At 49.7% G+C, this 18,616-nt stretch overlaps 8 protein-coding genes across 8 annotated transcripts; 2 read left to right on the forward strand and 6 right to left on the reverse strand.

Moving 5' to 3' along the window:
* Window positions 1–190: 190 nt before the first annotated feature.
* N7443_002414 (uncharacterized protein) lies at window positions 191–1,867 on the reverse strand (the record flags this gene model as incomplete). Its single annotated transcript, XM_056882470.1, has 4 exons — window positions 191–905; window positions 961–1,201; window positions 1,256–1,719; window positions 1,767–1,867. The coding sequence occupies 4 exons, from the start codon at window positions 1,865–1,867 to the stop codon at window positions 191–193; spliced, it is 1,521 nt and encodes a 506-aa protein (XP_056744311.1).
* A 277-nt stretch (window positions 1,868–2,144) lies between these two features.
* N7443_002415 (dihydrodipicolinate synthase family protein) lies at window positions 2,145–3,163 on the forward strand (the record flags this gene model as incomplete). The annotated part of the gene is made up of 2 exons (XM_056882471.1): window positions 2,145–2,846; window positions 2,903–3,163. The coding sequence occupies 2 exons, from the start codon at window positions 2,145–2,147 to the stop codon at window positions 3,161–3,163; spliced, it is 963 nt and encodes a 320-aa protein (XP_056744312.1).
* A 45-nt stretch (window positions 3,164–3,208) lies between these two features.
* On the reverse strand, window positions 3,209–5,243 carry N7443_002416 (uncharacterized protein; the record flags this gene model as incomplete). The annotated part of the gene is made up of 4 exons (XM_056882472.1): window positions 3,209–3,588; window positions 3,643–4,134; window positions 4,194–5,011; window positions 5,164–5,243. The coding sequence occupies 4 exons, from the start codon at window positions 5,241–5,243 to the stop codon at window positions 3,209–3,211; spliced, it is 1,770 nt and encodes a 589-aa protein (XP_056744313.1).
* A 369-nt stretch (window positions 5,244–5,612) lies between these two features.
* Window positions 5,613–6,864, forward strand: N7443_002417 (D-mandelate dehydrogenase-like dehydrogenase; the record flags this gene model as incomplete). Its single annotated transcript, XM_056882473.1, has 5 exons — window positions 5,613–5,931; window positions 5,983–6,035; window positions 6,092–6,258; window positions 6,304–6,669; window positions 6,732–6,864. 5 exons carry the CDS (start codon window positions 5,613–5,615, stop codon window positions 6,862–6,864), a joined length of 1,038 nt encoding a protein of 345 aa, XP_056744314.1.
* A 106-nt stretch (window positions 6,865–6,970) lies between these two features.
* On the reverse strand, window positions 6,971–9,277 carry N7443_002418 (fungal specific transcription factor domain-containing protein; the record flags this gene model as incomplete). The annotated part of the gene is made up of 8 exons (XM_056882474.1): window positions 6,971–7,550; window positions 7,601–7,842; window positions 7,898–7,966; window positions 8,024–8,062; window positions 8,119–8,689; window positions 8,746–8,953; window positions 9,025–9,152; window positions 9,213–9,277. The coding sequence occupies 8 exons, from the start codon at window positions 9,275–9,277 to the stop codon at window positions 6,971–6,973; spliced, it is 1,902 nt and encodes a 633-aa protein (XP_056744315.1).
* Window positions 9,278–10,175: 898 nt separating this feature from the next.
* On the reverse strand, window positions 10,176–11,891 carry N7443_002419 (tetratricopeptide repeat protein; the record flags this gene model as incomplete). Its single annotated transcript, XM_056882475.1, has 1 exon — window positions 10,176–11,891. The coding sequence occupies one exon, from the start codon at window positions 11,889–11,891 to the stop codon at window positions 10,176–10,178; it is 1,716 nt and encodes a 571-aa protein (XP_056744316.1).
* A 731-nt stretch (window positions 11,892–12,622) lies between these two features.
* Window positions 12,623–16,175, reverse strand: N7443_002420 (WD repeat protein; the record flags this gene model as incomplete). The annotated part of the gene is made up of 8 exons (XM_056882476.1): window positions 12,623–12,883; window positions 12,940–13,135; window positions 13,200–13,288; window positions 13,341–14,299; window positions 14,360–14,576; window positions 14,632–15,871; window positions 16,005–16,083; window positions 16,139–16,175. The coding sequence occupies 8 exons, from the start codon at window positions 16,173–16,175 to the stop codon at window positions 12,623–12,625; spliced, it is 3,078 nt and encodes a 1,025-aa protein (XP_056744317.1).
* A 964-nt stretch (window positions 16,176–17,139) lies between these two features.
* Window positions 17,140–18,227, reverse strand: N7443_002421 (putative mitochondrial carrier protein (Pet8); the record flags this gene model as incomplete). The annotated part of the gene is made up of 2 exons (XM_056882477.1): window positions 17,140–18,108; window positions 18,168–18,227. The coding sequence occupies 2 exons, from the start codon at window positions 18,225–18,227 to the stop codon at window positions 17,140–17,142; spliced, it is 1,029 nt and encodes a 342-aa protein (XP_056744318.1).
* Between the last annotated feature and the right edge of the window lie 389 nt (window positions 18,228–18,616).

Below are 18,616 nucleotides of genomic sequence, written 5' to 3' on the forward strand. Positions count from 1 at the left end.
ATACTAATCTTTCGTTTAAGCAGCAACTAGAACTGCCCCTGGGAAGTATCGGGAGAGAGAAGAGGATTTCGAGAAAAATTGCCCTGGTAGATTGATAGGAGACATGTACAGAGTAAAACAAAACCCCCCTAAAATGAAATATCATGTTCTTCCAAAAGCTCAAACAATATTCCAAGAGTATGCATTCTCGTCAAATCGTAGAAAGGTCCTCCACATAGATCGTCTCAGCCTTTGCACTCTCGATATTTTCTACCATCCGATCCAAATGATCAGTCTCAAACCTGCCCTTGCTTACCCACTCCGTGCCTGCAACAATTGGACTCGTCTTGTAGAAGATCGCATCGATCTCTTCCAGTCGCCTACCTGTAGTCTCAGGGTAGAACAAATAGATGAACGGAATGAAGCAGAAATTGAAGACGGTGAAGATCAAGTATCCCTTCCAGCCTTGTCCGCTCATAACAGATGGCGTGATCATAACAGTCACGAAGTTCCAAATCCAGTTCGAGGAAGTAGTTATGGCATTACCCCGTGAACGTAGAGGGAGAGGGAGAATCTCGGCATTGTATAGCCACGGGATGGCGAGGAAACCCAAGGCGAAGAAGGTGTAGTATAGGAAGAATGCTATCACGCAAACAATGGAAGCGGCATATGTGCCGGAGCGAATGGTCAGGGACATGGTAAGGAAACAGCAGCCCATGCCAAATGCGCCGATCATGAGACACCAGCGCTTGCCGAGGCGATTTATAATGACGAAGGGGATCAAAGCGGAGATTAAGTACCATAAGCCATTGAAACCAGACAGCAACAATGACAAGTTGTGGCTAAGGCCGACTGAGGTTTCGAATAGATAAGAAATGTAGTATCCAATGCTGCAAACGCCAGACCACATGACCATGAACATAAGCCTGTATGAAACAGTTAGGGCAAGCAGGAAGACAGTATGGGGATGCAAAGACGTACCACCAGCCCAGCATGACTCTGCGGAGGTTCTGGGTTTCCTTTTCGTTCTTGAAAAGATGGATCCATTTACTCGCCCCATTGCGCTCCTCCACCTCAATTGCTTGGTTGATTACCTTGATTTCTGTTTGCACTTCCTCGTCATCGACATTGCTCGTCCCGTGCATTTTCATGATTATAGCAAGAGCTTCGTCGGCCCGATTATGTATGAACAGCCAGCGGGGAGATTCTGGCATCCAGGGAACTAGCAATTGATTAGCGCAATCGGCGAAATGAAGGCACTGTAGCCACTGCTTACCGATTACCAAGAGAAGGACCCCGAAAACACACTGGGCTGCAACGGCAAATCTCCACTCAAATGGCTGATTAGAGGAGAAAGACAGTGCATAACTCATCCAGTAGCTGATGGAAGCTCCGGTGCAAACGAGCACGTATTGCAAAGCACCAAATTTCTCTCGTTTGCGGGCTGGCAGTGTCTCGGCCTGCCACACTGGAATCAACGAGGTGTTAAGGCCAGTTCCCAGTCCAGCAACAATTCTGCCGACGAGGAACTGGGCACGGGAGTAGGAGGACATCTGGATGGTAGCACCTATCAAGATGAAGACAGTGCCGATCAAGATTGGGTTCCTGCGGCCGAGCCGCTCACTGAAGAGCATGCTCCCAATGCTTCCAAAGAAACACCCAAGCGTGTACAGACTGGAAAGAAGGCCCTGCATCATGGAGGACGGGTTTCCCATAGTTATAAGATAGTCGTCAACGAGACTAATAACAGTTAGAAAGTAAATCAATTGAGAGAGGGGAATCCATACAGAACACCGGACATGAAGCCCTGGTCGTATCCATAGAGAAGATACGACAGTCCGCAGGTGACGGTCATCAAGATGCATAGTGCCTGCCCTTGGATCGCCATAATGCCTTGGCATAGGAGAAAAACAAGAGACCATTACGACACTTATGTAGGCCCTGATTAGTACGCTTCCCCAGGGCCCCACAACCGGTGGGGGACTTCCCCAGATCCGATGGATGCGAAGGCGTGGTTAAAAGCCGTCGGCTGATTTCCGATTTGGGAAAGCCGGTCGCTGAATCCATCTGCAACTCAACACCCTTAAAGTATGACTGAGTGATCCCCGATTCGGGGCTATTCCATCCGACATCAAGTTCTTTTTCTTTTACCCTGAAAAGAAAACATGGGATCCGTTCAACAAGCATACCCGCCAGGAATTCACGTTCCCTGCTTGACGTGGTTCAGGCCGGACGCTACCCAGTCCATTGATTGGGAAGTCCAGGAACTTCACGTTGAGTTCCTTGTCCGTAGTGGCCTTCATGGAATTGTGATAGCGGGCACAAATGGAGAAGCTGCCACATTGACGCCGGAAGAGAAGACTAAGCTGTTGCGCCTCACGCGTTCCACGGCCCAAAAGCTCGGACAGCCCAATTTACCCATTACTTGTGGCACTTTTGGAGGTTGTACCCAAGCAATTATTGAAGATACGAAGCTGGCATTCAAAGCTGGTGCAGACTATGCACTCGTCTTAGTGCCATCGTACTTCCATTTCGCGATGGATACAGCTGCCATCGTTGGCTTCTTCCAGGAGGTCGCATCTGCCTCGCCTATTCCCATTGTGATCTACAATTTCCCCAGTGTTGCCGCCGGACTTAATGTGACTTCAGAGATGCTTGAAGTTCTGGGTGAACATCCGAATATCGCGGCAGTTAAGCTGACTTGCGGAAGTATTGCTTCGGTAGCTAGGTCGGCCGCCAAATTTGGTCGTGCGTTGGATGATAATCCTGCGTTTGTCGCGTTGGCCGGTCAAAGTGACTGGCTGGTTCCTTGTCTGGGTGTCGGCGGTGCTGGTTGCATTACGGGGCTGGCGAATCTTTATCCCAAGGTCAGTAATCACATTTCAGGCTTGTCAGTCCGTATTCTCTGACAACTCGTCTATAGACCTGCGTGGAGCTCTTCAACTTGTATAACGCCGGAATCACCGCAGAGGCGGAACAGTTGCAACTGCAAGTTGCCGTTGCCGAATGGGGGTTCGCTAAGGGGGGTATCAACGGAACGAAATGGGTCGTTGCCAAAAACCTGGGCTATTCGGAGGAGAGCTCATGGTGCCGGCGGCCCTACCCGAAATTTTTGAATGAGGAGAAGCGAGCATGGATTACGAAGCAAGTCAAAGGAGTAGAGAAGGTTGAGAAGGGGCTTTGATTAGAATCATACATTCATAAACTGTATTGAATCATCGAGATTAGTTTACACAATAGCAAATGCACGATCGAAGATCGCGTGCATCACTTTGCGGATATCCATCCGCTGCTTGGTTTCATCTTGTACCCGTATAACTTCTTGAAGGACGTCATGGGTAATTCCCGCATTGGAGGCAACGTTCTGCATCCCCTTGATGCATGACAGCACCCACGTTCGTTCGTCGGTGTCTTCTGTCTCGGCTCCTAGCATCAAAAGAGGCCAAAGCATATTGACAGGTAGTAAATGCACAGATCCCGCGGAGGAATCTGGTGTGCTTATTGTTGACGTTTTTGATGGCGACGATGTGCACGGGCTTTCCAAAATGAGTCGAGTTACCTGGCGAATCTCATCCATGGCCTTGATTACATCGGTTGTACGAGGGAGATCTTAGGATAGTTAGCATATGTTAATCTCTTAGGGTGGGGTGGTACTATACTCACTTTTGTACGCGACTCGATGGAGATGAATGAAGCTTGCATAGTAGTTTGCATGATATACTCTCATGGTTCGAGTGATAGTTTCCGCCAGTCCCGGTGATAAAAGCGTGGAAAGCCTCCCGGCAACAGCGTGGTCCATCAATGGTGGTCGCTGGTGGTAAAGTGATCTGATGTCACGAGCTATAGATGCTGCAATAACCATAACCTCTGTTTCGTCTTCAACCGTTCCCCGACGGCGGTGCCATGGGTCGATTTTGGAGATTCGGCCCATAAATAGCTGCACTTTTTGGAAATATAAGAATGCAGGGCGCATCACGAAATCTTCAAGTGCTGTCTCTGCATCGTCCAGCCCTGAGTCGACTTCTCCTATAGAGCTATCTGGTGATCGAAGATCTGTGTTGATTGTACTTTCTTCTTCCGTCAGAAATAATCCTTCACCACCAGCGCTCACGGCTCTTGCGTCAAGTAGTCGGAGCCAAGATAGAAGACGTTTTTCTAAATCAAATTGTTAGCAACTGTGCATAACTTTCTCTCATTACAATTGGTTGTCTCACCTGTAACACACAAATTCCCAATCTCAACCATCTGCAAAGCATTAAAGCCTTCCCGTAGATTGGCATGCGCATTTGAAACGTCTTTTGTGAGGAGATCGATATAGGACAGTAAAAAAAGAACAGCCAGAATATGTCGGAGTTGGGACGAAATCATCTCGTGATCATGACTGATATCCCTCAAGCATTCTTCTAATCCCTTTTTTGCATTTCGGTAGTATCTTGTGTAGGTTGCTGGCTCCAAGGTGCCTGCAGATTCCAATTCTAGTGCAACAAAGGCAATAACGCCTGATTTGACCATGCGGGATGTTGAAGTCATTGATATCAGCTGTTTGCGCATCCAATACCACCGAGCACTTGTCTCGACTGTTGCTAAAATTGGCGGGGCTGCTGATTGAGAGAAATACTCAGCCAGTTGGGCTTCGCTCCAGCCGATTGCTAGACGAGTAGATCCCATTGGTGATGGGAGATTGGATTTTGGCTGTCGGTCGATCAAAGCTGCATTGTTTGCCGTGGATTTTGTGTACTGGAAAGCAATAGACGTTGTTTCTGTCAATGATGTATCTGGCCAGGGAACCAGCTCATGAGAGGAGGAGAGTTCAAGGGTATCCCAACTCGGAGATAGGTTGGAGGAATAGTCGTCCCACATGAAACTCGCATAGTTGAATGTGTGATTGAAGCTCGAATCGTCGCCAGGAAGAGAATCTTCGCGGCCTGTGGCATCAGTGATGGAAGATACGGTCTGGTCTGTAACATCCGCCTCAGACTGGACATTCTGAGGTTGTTGCTGCAATCGCTGGCGCAATTTCTTTGTTTTAATACTAGATCTGAGTCCTGTATCATCCTTGTTCCAGGAGCAGTCGAGTCTCAACCTAGTGCAGTTCCCACAGCATGGTCGTTCTTCATCACATCGCACTTTGCGCTTCCTACTCGCCTTCAGCCCCTGCGTTCGCCACGAAATGTATACACTTACCGACAAGTCAGGCACCCATTCCGCGTTCGCGGCCGATGACGCCGATCCAGATTCGGAGCCTGCTCCCACTGATAGAACATGATGATTCTGGGAAATACGCGTCGGAATCGGTGTCGATATGGGGCAGGTCCTTCGGCTCGGGAATATTCCGTAGCAAACCTGGGGAAATCCCCACACTCCACCATCAGCCCTAATAGGTTCGGCTAAATGCCATTTCGGGCTCCAAGCGACCGATGGAAGAGACTATCTACCAATGTAGAAAGCCTCCGATACTCACAGCTACCGCTAATCCAATTGCGGCTAGGGCCTCTCGCTGTACTCGATGCGAGGGTGCGGGGATTCATGGATGCAGCTACAAAAATCGGGGATCTTACCGGGCTCTGCGCGTACTAATAATATAGGCGTATTTCCTCCTCTGATCGATTGCTCATTCCTGGCCATACGATTTGATGGCGTCCGAAAACCCCATCGTTCTCCATCTCGGAGATCCTGTCGAGTTTAACAAGGAACTTTTTGCCCAAATCTCCGAGCAGTTCACGGTGATCCGCCCCTCGCTAGAGGAGCGACAGCGCGATGCATTCCTTAAAGCCCTCAAAGAGAAGAAATGGGGCAATTTCCAGGGCATCTTCCGTCCTTTTTGGAATACCGGAGGCGAAATGGGCCGCTGGGACGCAGAGCTGATCCCGCTGCTCCCTTCGTCCCTAAAGGTCTATGGGAGTGCCGGTGCTGGTTATGACTGGATGGATGTTGACATTCTGGCTGATCATGGTATGAAATGTTAATTGGCATAGTGTTGATTATGAGACTGACCGACCTGAGGAATTCTTTACTGTAATGGGGCACAGGCATCAAGCGAAGCTGTCGCTGATATGGTATAATTTCTGAGCTTCAACTCTCTCGATAGATTTGCTAACCTCTCGTTTTATAGGCTATCTTCCATATCATCTCCGTCTTTCGCAACATGCAATGGTCCATGGATGGCGCCCGTTCCGGCGATCCAAATCTCTTCCTTGAGGCGCATCGTGGAACCCAAATAACGGCGCACAACCCGCAAACACAAATTCTGGGTATCATCGGTCTCGGAAACATTGGCTAGTGAGTATGTTTGAGCTTCTCTTAGGACATTCTAACAAAGAGTAGCACCATTGCCCGCAAGGCCTATGCGTGTTTCGGAATGAAGATCTACTACCAGGATCTGTACCGCAAACCAACGGAGCAAGAAAACGCCATCGGCGCATCTTTCTGTCAAACCTTGGATGATCTGCTCGCGGTGGCAGACTGCATCGTTCTGGCTACTCCGTTTGGTGGATCTAAGCTTATCACCAAGGAGACCTTGGCTAAGTTCAAGAAGGGCTCCAAATTCGTCAACATTGCCCGTGGAACACTAGTTGACGAGGATGCATTGGTGGGCGCTTTGAAATCAGGACACTTGTCTGCTGTTGGTCTGGATGTTCATGACAGCGAGCCTAACGTGAACAAGGAGTTGGCGAAGATGAGAAACGTCACGTATGTCTCTTTAGATGTTGGGAGTTTCTGAGGGCCTGCTAATTATGATTTTCTTCTTCTAGATTGACTGCACACACGGCTGGGGGCGCTGCTGAGACTATGATCGGATTCGAGAGACTCTCAATGGAGAATGTCCAGCGTGTGCTGACGGGCCAGGAAGCCTTGACACCCGTGAACAAGCATATGTTCAAATAGATTAGATCTGACTCAATTCAGGATGTACTTTATGAGGCACCGGAGAGCAAGCAAAGAAGAGTAATTCACTTCATACAAATTGATTCGTTCAATGATGACCTCTACGTTAGAATTCCGTACCTTCTGGGAAAGCAGCCAGATAGGCATGTTCAATCTCCCGTCCCATACTTCCGACACCCTCGAAGATAATATCTGCTTTCATCGATCCTCCAAGCGATTCCACTCCGTGTCGAAGCTCCTCTGTCAATCGCTCCACATCAGATGTCTCGGTCGCAAGCTCGGGTTTGTTCAAGAGGTGATAGCAGGTTGCCAGACGATCCGTCGCTAGACACGCACGCACTTTATGAAGGAGCATCAAGAGAGTATAGCAACTTTGCATTGCGCAACAAGCAAAGAATGGAATAGTATGGGGAAATCTGCGCATTGATCTTCCTCCATCGCAAGATTCTCCCTTGAGATTTGGATATGGTAAATTGCGAAAAGCTGTTGCAACCACCAGAGATGCTTTAAGGCAGATGTTGGAGGATTCCTGTTCAGTAAATGGGAATGAGGATTCACGATCTGCAACCCAGGTCGGTGAAGGTTCGGAGAGGCCGTTGCTGTTTATTGAGGGAAGGTGGCAGTATTTATCCAAGAAGAGGGGAATGTTCATGAATGCTCTGAAACGGTGAAGGCGAGTTCGAGCGCTGAAAATCCATCAGTATGCAATAGCTGTTTGTTGTTGAAAATGACTCACGTAAAAATGATAATCCTACCAAGTCTCCACATGTTCTCTGCTATTGATGCTTCGCCTTGTTCGCCGAATGTTACTCGGAGACTGCGATCTGATTCGGTCATGAGAGACAGAATCTGGAAGTCAAGGCTCTTGATTTGGTCGCTGCGATCTGGTTGAGCTGTGTCATCCATACGCTCGATGCTGTTGATCATCTGGTTTGACGCAAAGAGGTTTCTCTGGGCTTGCATCAAGAACCCCCAAGGCTTGAAAGACGTTAGCACATCTAGGACGAGATGTGATTGGAGGGTTTCACAATACCTCTAATTCCACATCGAATTGTGGGAAAGGAGTCGTAATGCGTGGATCATCTAAAGTGATGACTGGTGGCTGTAATTAAATCTTCAGCATAAATATCCTTTTGTTTTCTTGAAGTGACAGCCATACTGCAAGATGGAGATTTGATGAGAGGTAGGCCACAAACATCTGGCGAGCGGGTTAGCAAGAACAACCTGTATTACATAGACATGCAAATATCGCACCGTGATCCACCACGTCCGTCTTTGGGCCTCTGAGTGCGCTGTTTGTGAGGACCCTAGGTTATGAAGTGAAATATCCATGGCTGTGGTGATGGCCTGGTTGATCCGAGCACGCATTCGCGACACATTGCCTCGCTGGCAGTACTCATATATGGAAAGCACCACAAGAGCTAATGTTTGTTCGAGTTGAGCGGGCACTTGTGAATGCAGAGAAGATTTGTCTTGGGTCATTCCAGCACCAGGAGTAGCAAAATTCAGTCCTGGGCCCAGGTCATCGGTATCTCTTTCCACACATGCTAGTGCGGCCTGGGCAAAAAGCTGTGCATAAGATCTTCGGACAAAGATGCCCATATCTGAGATTGAAGAAGGGTCTTTCGAAAGAGGAATCATGACAAGTAATGCTGACAGCGCGAGACCCAGAGATGATTTTGGCCAGTAGGGCAGGTCGGCTCTGCTTGGTTCCGTGGCTTCATTTGGGAGTCGAGTCGGGCTATGGCAATCTTCACGCGGTGGCATATCTGAAGCTGGTAGTAATGGAATATATGGGTGAATGTAAATATAGTAGGCATTGACACTGTGTCGGGCATTAGCTGGCGTTTAGGCTCAATTTTCAGATTTGCATTCCCTTACATGTCGTCTTCGCATAGATAAGCTCGAACAGCAAAATTATCCGAATCAGAAATTGATGCAGATGCAAATGGGCCATCTGTACTAGGCGTAAGCTGACCCCAATGTTGAGTAGATTCATTTGCGTCTGATAGAGACTCTGGTGTAAGATCAAGATTGTGGACGCCCGCAAAAGGAGAGACCAGGCCGATCATATCATCCAAGAAAGGATCTTTTGTAGTTAGATTTATCATGCTAGTTATCATATAGTGGATCTCACCGATGGCGTCAGTAAAGTCTGACGGAGAACATGGAGCGGGTGGACCTTGATGATCAGAACGGGATCGCTGTGCTTCGGCATACCGAATGCCTCTTCGGGGACCGCCCCGGCGACTGGGCCGATAAGAACAATCCCGGTCTTTGCTGGAGCACTAGAGGGTGGATATCCAATTAGCCAGACACTTCATCTCTGTGGAGCAATCTGCTCTTACGGGTCTGCAAGGCTGTTGTCCATCACACCGAGTCTTTGTAGATCGACTGAAAACGCAGTAAGCATACGCGAGATAATCTCTGATAAAAGTGTACATTTACCATGCAAGGCAAGCGGCCTTGACAGGAGGCTTGGATATCCGTGGCATTGTTGCTCGTGTTGTGTAGTGGTAAGGTTCTGGAACCAAGTCTTGCTAGCCGCTTGGAAGGGCTAAACCAACAAGAGGCTGCCTTTGGCTAGAGAATATTCAATGCTGCCTGACCATAATCAATAAATAAAAATCAAATTACAAATGAGGGCCGAGAACTTGCATTCGCAGAGTGGTGTGTCAGAAAGATCATGGCGCTCCCGCCAGAAACCGCGTTTAGTTGCACTCGGCATTTGATCGAAACAAACGCCGATCTCGGTCTAATATTCGCCACCCGTTTCACTGTTCGCTCGGCTTTTGATCTGGTGAAGAGTAGCCAATATTGATGAAGAGTAGCCACAGATGAACTAACATTTGAAAGACTCTAATATCGTATTTAAGAAAGTCATGCCTTCTTCTAACTACTTCCATCATCAGTAACTCCAGTCGTTACTAGTAGGCCCGTTAGAGTCTCGTGAATACTTGCAACCCCTGGGGCCTGGCTGATCCTCAATGCAAACTGTTCCTGAAATAAAAATAAAATAATTAAAAAAACAATGGGGACCATAGCTTATTTCCTCAGAAGTATTTGAAGTCATTACATTCATTCGAAGTCATTAAATTAGATACTGTAGTGGTGGAACAGAAGAGGTCTAAAAGGAGCTCTACATTCCCACTGCTCATCCTATACTGTAGTTAGGTCTCTTAGGGTATAAAGTACGTAACATTAGATAAGAACTTCAAATGGCTCTGTAAATAATTAATGGAACCTTACAGTTTTACGTTCAATCTAGATATATATTTCTTAGGATTGCTTTCTGTATCAAGCCCTTGGGTCTAATGACAAGTTCCCTTCGAGCAAGCATTCTCTAAATCCGGAGCCTGCGAAGTATCAATCCGACAGAAACAAGATGACTTGACCGGCACATCAGCCACCGCAACAGCAACCTTCAACTGCCCCTCAATAATCTTTGCCTCATCCACACGACCCAGTCGCACGAGACATTCATGATAACCCTGCAAAGCCCACACATTGTTCGGGTGATGGCGTGCACGAATAACAGAATCATCGAGACCCAAATCCGCGCGATAAACAGCAGCCGCTTCCTCAACACGGTTTTGCTCCAGTAAAAGAGCAGCGTACGCATGACGAGAAGGTTGCATCCAGCTCCATGGCTCACCATATCCCAGACCATCGTCCAGATCAATAGATCGGCGGAGATGCGCAAATGCCTCTTCGTAGTTTCCACGACGGTACTCAATCTCGCCGTCTAACATGGCAGAAGCCACGCCCAGGATATCGACGCATTTATTGGGGAAGTCGAGGCGTGAGTCAGGGACACACTTCGCTGCCTCTAGGTACAATTCCCGCTGGCGCTCAGCCTCAGCGACATTTCCAGTCGCCGCATACGCGACACCTTTGGAGTAGTACGCCATCGCCGTCGTGACGCAATACAGAGCGGGCTCATTGGGGAGCGGGGTTGCGATAATCTCGTCCCACATACCGAAGCGGACCATGACGTGGGAGCGGACAGACATGTAGACTTCGAGGAAGTCTGGAATCTGAACGAGGAACTCTTTCGGTAGAGTAGCTTCCATACGATCGACAGCATCGAGAGCGACAGCTTTCTGGCCAGCGAACATGGCTGCGTAGATAAGGGTGTGATAGTTGTGCATCCGGTAGTTCGTATAAAAATTGAATGGCCCCTCGTGTTTCAAGAACTTTTCGTCTGCGATGGTCGCAAGTTGATTGGCGCCGATGGCGGCGCGGTAGTCTCCTACCTGGACATCCAGATGCGCGGGCATGTGGCATGCATGTCCGGAATCCGGAACCAAATGACGCAAGCTGTCTGCAGGGACCAGGCCTAATTCTGGCGTAGGTGACATCTCAATAAGATGGATGTACATGTGCAGAATGCCGGGGTGTTGGTAGGCCTCTTTTTGGCGGAGGGCTTTCTCCAGCACCGTCTTGGCTTCCAAGGTCCGTGTTCCTGGCATGGGCTTTCCTGTTACCAGGTTCCATAGTTTCCATGCTGAGAGACTCATCATCGAGTCTGCGTAGAGAGCTGCTACATCCAGGTCCTCGCCGAAGTCACGATAGGCAACCTCCATGGCGGCAGCATAGGCCCGATTGTGGGCCCTGTATACTTCCATTGTGGCAGGTTTATCGCCTTGGAAGCGAGCTTGAATGGCAGCAATCAGAGCCTGTTCCGCTGGAGTCGCGCTGGAAGCGAGGGCCTTGGCCTTTTGGACGGCATCATAAGTGCGTCGTGCGACATCTTCCAAATTGTCGCCAAAGAACTCCCACGGGTGATTGTAGTTAGGACCGAGGGCATAAGCCAGGCCCCAATAAGCTATAGCGCAGGAATCATCGTGGGCAATAGCTTGCTCGAAACAGGCAGCGGCTTCTGTGTGGTTGAAGGTGAAGGCCCAGGTTAAACCGCGGTTAAACCAGATCTGGGCCTGGGTGTTACTTGTGGTTACAGGCCGTCCGAACTTGCCGAGGTCGAATGGATAATCTGTCCGTTTGATGATTTGGTTGGCAACTGTCATATTGGGCCAAATGTTGAAGGTGGATGAAATGAGGGGTCATGTACGAGGGGATGCCCGATCTTTATACGGTGCTTTCTGGCCACATCCAGTACCAGCGGTAGGTACAACCTTCCGTAAGCTCCGGCCCCAACACTCGCATCTGATGAAAGGCTGAATTGATCAAATCCAGGATAAGGCCAGCCCCTCTCTATATTTTGGTTCCGTATTGATTACACTGTTGTTACTATCGCCGTTCTACAATCAAAGAGTGGCAGAGAAAATTGAAAACGGTAACGCATAATGGTACTTTTGTCAGGTGAAGTGATCGGTAATGCGTGTGATGTGTCCCATCGGTTCAGATTCAGTGTTCCTAAGGCGCTGATACCTACCTTCACTACAACTTCGGTGTTCGATTGGAGTCAAGTTACGTAATACTGGAACGATGACGCAGCAAATAAATATGCCAAAGGTATCTCGGTTCTACATACAAATGTACGCTCCGCCCACAGGGCTAGAGCGTTCGCCAATGCAGTGCCTGCGCTGACACCAAGGAAACGAAGGGAAACACGGAGCATAGTAGGTATCAGCCAAGGGGAAGATGATGAACATCTCCATATATACCCAGGCTCATGCCTCTCTTATTCAGTCCCAAAGGAAATGGCCATACAGATCGTCGCTAGCAATCAAAGAGCCGCACGCAGTAAAAGAACAAAATTCAAATAAAATCACAGGAAGAGAGAAATGAAACCTCTCTAAGTAGCGACAGAGCCGGTTACAGAGCCGGAGTTGGTCATTGAATGGATGCTGCCTGGGGGTGCAGTGTTTTCGCCATTGAGAACGCCGTTGAGGGAGCCTGGTTCGCCGACACTGACATGATTCTCGTTGTTGCTGGTCAACGATGGAGGTGGTCGAATTTCTTTCTTTCCGTTCGCTTTGTAATAGAGAACCATGTCACCCGATGTACGCCAGAGACACGTCCGAATCGTAGCCAGAGTCATGTTCGGAGGGCACAGCTAGAATAAGAGGGTTAGCAAAAGTAAAGTGCAACTACAAACCGAAGGTACGTTACCTGTTTTTGGCAATACAGCTCAAGGTATTCCTCCGGTTGCAATGCGTCCGCTTCAGGCTCATCAGGATTGCTGGGATCAATGCGCTCGGCCACGTAGGCCAGAACCTTCTTGACCCGAAGCATACGATTAGCATTTAGTCGAGAGCTATTGTTATTGCCATTCATGTTGGTCGGAGGGCCGCCGTTGGCAGTCGGTCTTTATAGAGTTAGTTTTAGAATGGTACTGGGCCTTTTCAAGAGCAAGGTGCGAAGTGACTTACAGCTCAGGCTTCACAACAGGTGGCAAAGAGTCTTCGTAGGGCTTCAGGATGAAGGCAATCTTTAATTGCTCCTTGAACGGAATTTGGTTCTGAGAAACTGGTCAGCCTAGACTTTGGAGATTGTTAAGAATTATAACCGACCTTGAGGAGCAATTCGCCTAGCCAATGAGGGATGGCCTTTTCGAGTCGCTCAATCTCTTGACCGATGGTCCCAACACTACCACGGTACAAATCCGAAGCCACAGCAGTGTCACCCGTTTCTTCTTGAATGAAAACTGCTGTCCGCGGAGGGATATGAAGCCGAGGGGTCTCGCTCTCTGCACTCGGAACGATGGCGGTTACCAAGTCACGACTGGGATTTGAGGACAGGAACTCCTCATAATCATCGCGGATCCGATCAATGACACCACTGATATTTGCCTCATACGTCTTCTCTTCCTTGATGGAGGAAATCTCCGATTCTTCGATTTTCTCTTCTTGGATCTGGGGCTTCGTGTCCGTGGAGTTACGTGATCCCCGTACCTTCGGGAACTCCATGCGGAATTTCTTTCCAAACAGAGAACTACCCTTCTTGCGTTCCTCTTTATCAGGCTCTGCTGGTGATTGTGGCAGGCCCGAAGGAGAGTTCAAGTCAGACGGTGACATGGGAGTCTTGTCTGTGTCAAGCTGGGAAAGGTGAGAAAGCCCCTGGGGTGGAGGAGCTGACGAGAAATAATCGCTTTTATCGGAGAATGAACCGGGCACAGCATCCAGGTTTCGGCCCATTGATCCAGGGGTTTCAACATCTAATGCGGGGAAGGGAGAGGTACTTTGCATGGAGGTGCTGAGATAGTTGGCGGAGGAGGGTGTGCCGACATGGATACCGAAGCCAGACATATTCGGGCTTCCAGGGAAGTCCATACTGTGCATACCACGAGCTATGGGTATACCCACGCTGCGAGGAATATCGTCGGTGGGAGCAGATGTACCCAGTGTAGGATTGAGCCTAGCGAGCTCTTCCGCTTTAGCAATAGCAGTCTCGCGATACTCGTCGTCTCGTCGAATCTGCTCGTCCACCATGGGGGCAAAAAGCCAGCGCAAGATCCATTTGCCGAGATTGACTATAAGGTGTAAGTGGATGAACAACAGGGGATTTCAATGGAAAATAGAAGAAAACATACTGCGTTGGTCATCTCGAAATTGCGAGAGATCATCCTCTAGTAGTCCGGCTTCATCCGCATAGACCTCAGCATCAAAGCAGCGATTGGGCTCCAAAATAACGGAAAGTCTGCCCGTTCTCACGTCAATTGTGCACCAGTGAGAAATGCTCTCCACTGTATTTAATTCATCCGCGACATCATCAATATGACGCTTGCCGAAATTTTGTACAGGAACACACTGCATTTATGTTAGGTTTTGCTTTTTAAGATTTCATGGCGGTCTGTAAGCTCACCTTAAGCAGATCCCACAAGACAACTTCTCCTGCTGAATCTTGAGTGAGGGTTCGCTTTCGATCGTTCAGCATCAAGCATTTAATAAGACCATGCTGGCCCTCGATAGACTCTTCTGGCAGCGAATGAACGGGAATTGTGAGACTGAGACCGTTCTCCATGTCCGGCTCAGGTGATTTCGCACGCGAAGGCGATGTGTTGCCTAGTATTGTAGATGCAGTAGATAACTGCAATGCGGCATTGTAAGGAATCTTCTTGGGCGTTTGATCGGCAGGTTTCTCAGGCGCAGCAGTGGAATCGATAGTTCGCCCCGGTTCGGGCGGCGGGTCGAAACCCAGCGTCGTGTCAACGTTTCTCCATCGGTTAATGCTGGACTTAGGTGTAGCTGTCCAAATAAAGTCATCGGTAGCAACCACCTTCATGATACCTTCATGTTCTTGTAGCGCTGCAACGCATGTGCCCTGTTCAAGGTCGGGCGAGCCTCGTGTGTCAGTTTTGGCGACCATACCAGACCGGTCGCTTGAGTAGAAGACCGAAAGATCCGGGTGGTCGGAGTATAGAGACCACACGCTGTCGTTGTGCATTGTCAGGGTGTTCATACAACGGCCTGCAGTCAACGACCAGACCTTGATGGTCTGGTCTGAAGAGGCAGTCATAATCGTATCTCCAGACTGGTTGATCAGGATATCGCGAACGTTATCGGTGTGGCCCACGAACTTGGTGACCAGCTTCCCAGACTTGGGGTCCCATACGCGCACGACATTCTCCGGTCCACCGCTCGCGAGCACCGAAGAGGTCGCGCCCAGCGCATAGACGGAGCCTTTCTCGGCCGTATCATCACCGCTTGCGTCGATGCTCAAGATCTCACCACCGCCATTCAGATCCCACAGATAGAGTTTATGGTCGAGGCCACCTGACGCAACCCAGCTAGCTTTGCCGTCCGGACTAGCCAGTGCCTTGACATAGTCGGCATGCTTCCCGATGCGCTCGGGTACCTCGGTAGATTCCGAGTGCGGGCGCCAGAGTCGCACGGTCGTGTCAGACGATGCGGATACGAGGGCGGAGTTACCCTGGGTCAAGACGATGTCGTTAATCCAGTGGCTATGAGCCTGGACCTGGGTTTTGAATTGTGTCGGGCCCGGCTTTCGATTGGCAGGAGAAAATGGGTTCTCGGATTGAAGCGAGGCCAGGGGGCAGTCGAGATCCCACGAACAGATGACACCGTCGCGGCCCGCGGAATACCTGGGGACCAGACGTCACATTAGCGGCCGTGTAACCGACGTGAAGAGGAATGGCGTTGAAGGATACAACGTCGTATGAAAGTTCATATGATTTTATAAAGCAGATCTCTTCGTAGTGCCATGAGCAGACTTACAAAATGGAATTTTGACGGTCAACAGTCAAGCCATTGACCCCCAGCCGGTGCCCGCCTGGGGCATCAGGTAGAGGGAGTACTGGAGAAAGGTGAGCATGGGAAGATGCAGTCGAGATTATAATGGGAGAACGAACCATAGGTGACCCTCTGGTGGCTTAGTTTCCGTGCCATACATGCAGGTTGGGGAGTGTGGAAGGTTGAATTGCGGAGGAGATGCGGAGCTTATCTGCCTCAATCGAGGGCCGATCACACGTTTCTGGTGGGGAGGACGACGTCACCAGGCACATAACACACTATACAGAGAAGCATGAAATAAGAAATGCCGCAAGTCAGACGTACAGAAGTAAGAGAGGGGAAGGGTTTAAATGAGGGGAAGATGGGGAGCCGCCAGGGGCACCTTTTCCATAGGACGGGTTTGGCGCCATGCCGCAACCACGGCCTTGGTCCGTGGATTTTAGCCTTCATATTCACTTCGCTAAAGGATAGCGAACGTTATCGGTCCGCCTGGATAATCATTAAAAGAGAAATAAGAAATGATCAAATTGAAAAGCCTGATCTTTTCGGTGTCTCGCCGCTTTGTAGTGGTTAGAACGTGTCGATATGACGTATTGTCGATGGGCTTAGAGTAAATTCCAGGCACAAACATCTCCCAAAGACATACGGACGAGGAGGATACGCCCTTATCCGTGCGAATAAACGACAAAACAACAAAGACCAGCAGGAAGCACGAAGTGGATGATAATTTATTGTTGGCCCTGATTACCAACGCGAAGAAACAATGCAATGGGTCGTTGATGGGGGAGACTATAAAGTGAGCTTCTTGTTGCCCGATTCGCCGGACTATGACGATGACGGGGTCAAAACCCCCCAACTAACACACGGACTGCTTATTAGCGAGGTACCCATTCCTGGATGCGAATTTTCAACACCATGACCTTTTGCAAAGAGAAGGAATGCAGAAGCTTTGCACGACGGAACAGGTACAAGAATTGAGCTGGATGCTCACGGCCGAGACTTAAACCAAAAACCAATGGGTAGAGAATAGAATAGATCCATTTCCCAGCATACCGAGGTCCTCTATATAGGAGAATGATAATGTACAGTAGTATGTCTCACAGAAAGCGAGCACTTCAATTTACTTGTCCTCTGCCTTCTTCTTATTCTCCAACGTATTCCACGCCCACTGATAACTGCCCAAAAACACAGCACCACCAATACCAATCCACGCCACACGTGGCCCAATACCACGCCAGAAAGCACCGAAGCCCTCCTGCGCGATTCCCCGCACAATCTCCTTAACGCGAACCGGGGACGAACCATCACTACGACGAGCTAACATAACCCGAGTCTTGATAACATCCAGAGGAGTAGTCAATCCAGCCGCAATGGCACCAGCAACACTGCCAAACATAGCACTCGTCGACGCGGGGATCTGGTCCTGCGTAATAATACCAGATCCAGCCTCTGTTTTGCGGAGATACCGCTGCGCATAGCCCTCCTTCATAGACTCCCACATGGTGAACTGGAGGACGGTGAAAGGGATCTCGCGCGCAATGGTAATTCCAGCTCCGCGATACAATTCGCGAATAACCTGTCCGTATCCTCGCTTCATGGGTACAATCGCAGTAGCGGCGCCGGTGGCATTTGTTCCGGCGGCTGGAGAAGGAGGAGGCGCGGCATGTCGCAAGGCTAGGATATCCTTTAGTGCGAGCAGGGTCGATCCGCCAAAGAGGCCTGCCTGGGCACGTTGTTTGACGACTTCTGTAGGCACGCGCACGGCGCATGCGGAAATTTCACCTAGTGAGGAGGCGATGGAGTGTGTGAAGAAGACATGGGCGCGGGAGGGAGGTTCGGCGGGCGCGGAGCCGGTTGTTGGGGGGAGGAGCTGGCGCTTGACGCCGTCGTAGACGATGAAGAAAGATGCGGCTGATGGGGCGGAGCCGAAGAGAACTGAGGGAAGACCGGCGTAGATCCCACGGACTGTTTGGCGGAGGGAGAGTTTGGGTTGGGGTGCGGTGGTGTCGCGTGCCTTTTGGAGGCGGGTTTTGATGGTGTCGAGGGGGTATAGGGAGCAGTCAACTGTTAGGCCTGCCACAGCGCCGGACTGGATGGGTTTCATATTGGTTAGAAGTGGGCTCAGGAAGGTCATTGTCGTTTCCTTACCAGGAGGGACCTCGTCCAGAGGGAGGAGACCAACGGCTCCCCGTCGGGTTGCTGGGTCATGTTGGATTAAGGTGAGAGATATAAGGTGGTCTACCGCAAGGGCATGCTGTGTCTGCAAGGACCTAGTAGAGCAATTGGCAACTGCAGTGGTCTTGGAACTGGGTAGAAGACCGGAGGGAAAGCGCCGCGATAAACCGAGCTCCGCAGATCAAACTTCCGAAGTTTTGCTCCGCGGTCAGGCCATTCCGAGATCGCCGAATCGGGCGCTACGTCAGATCCCCGGTGAACATTATAGAAAGATCTACATGAATCGAAAGACGAATGAAACTTATGTATTTAGAGTATCTACCGCGAGGCCCCTATATAAACGCAACTGCCCGAGGGGATAAAAGAACGCTCTGCTCGAGAACTAACTACCTCCAAGCCATTCCACTTCTAGCAAGAACATC

The sequence above is a fragment of the Penicillium atrosanguineum genome (genome assembly GCF_028827265.1).
Source record: "Penicillium atrosanguineum strain IBT 20685 chromosome Unknown utg000002l_segment0_segment0, whole genome shotgun sequence".
NCBI lineage: Eukaryota > Fungi > Ascomycota > Eurotiomycetes > Eurotiales > Aspergillaceae > Penicillium > Penicillium atrosanguineum.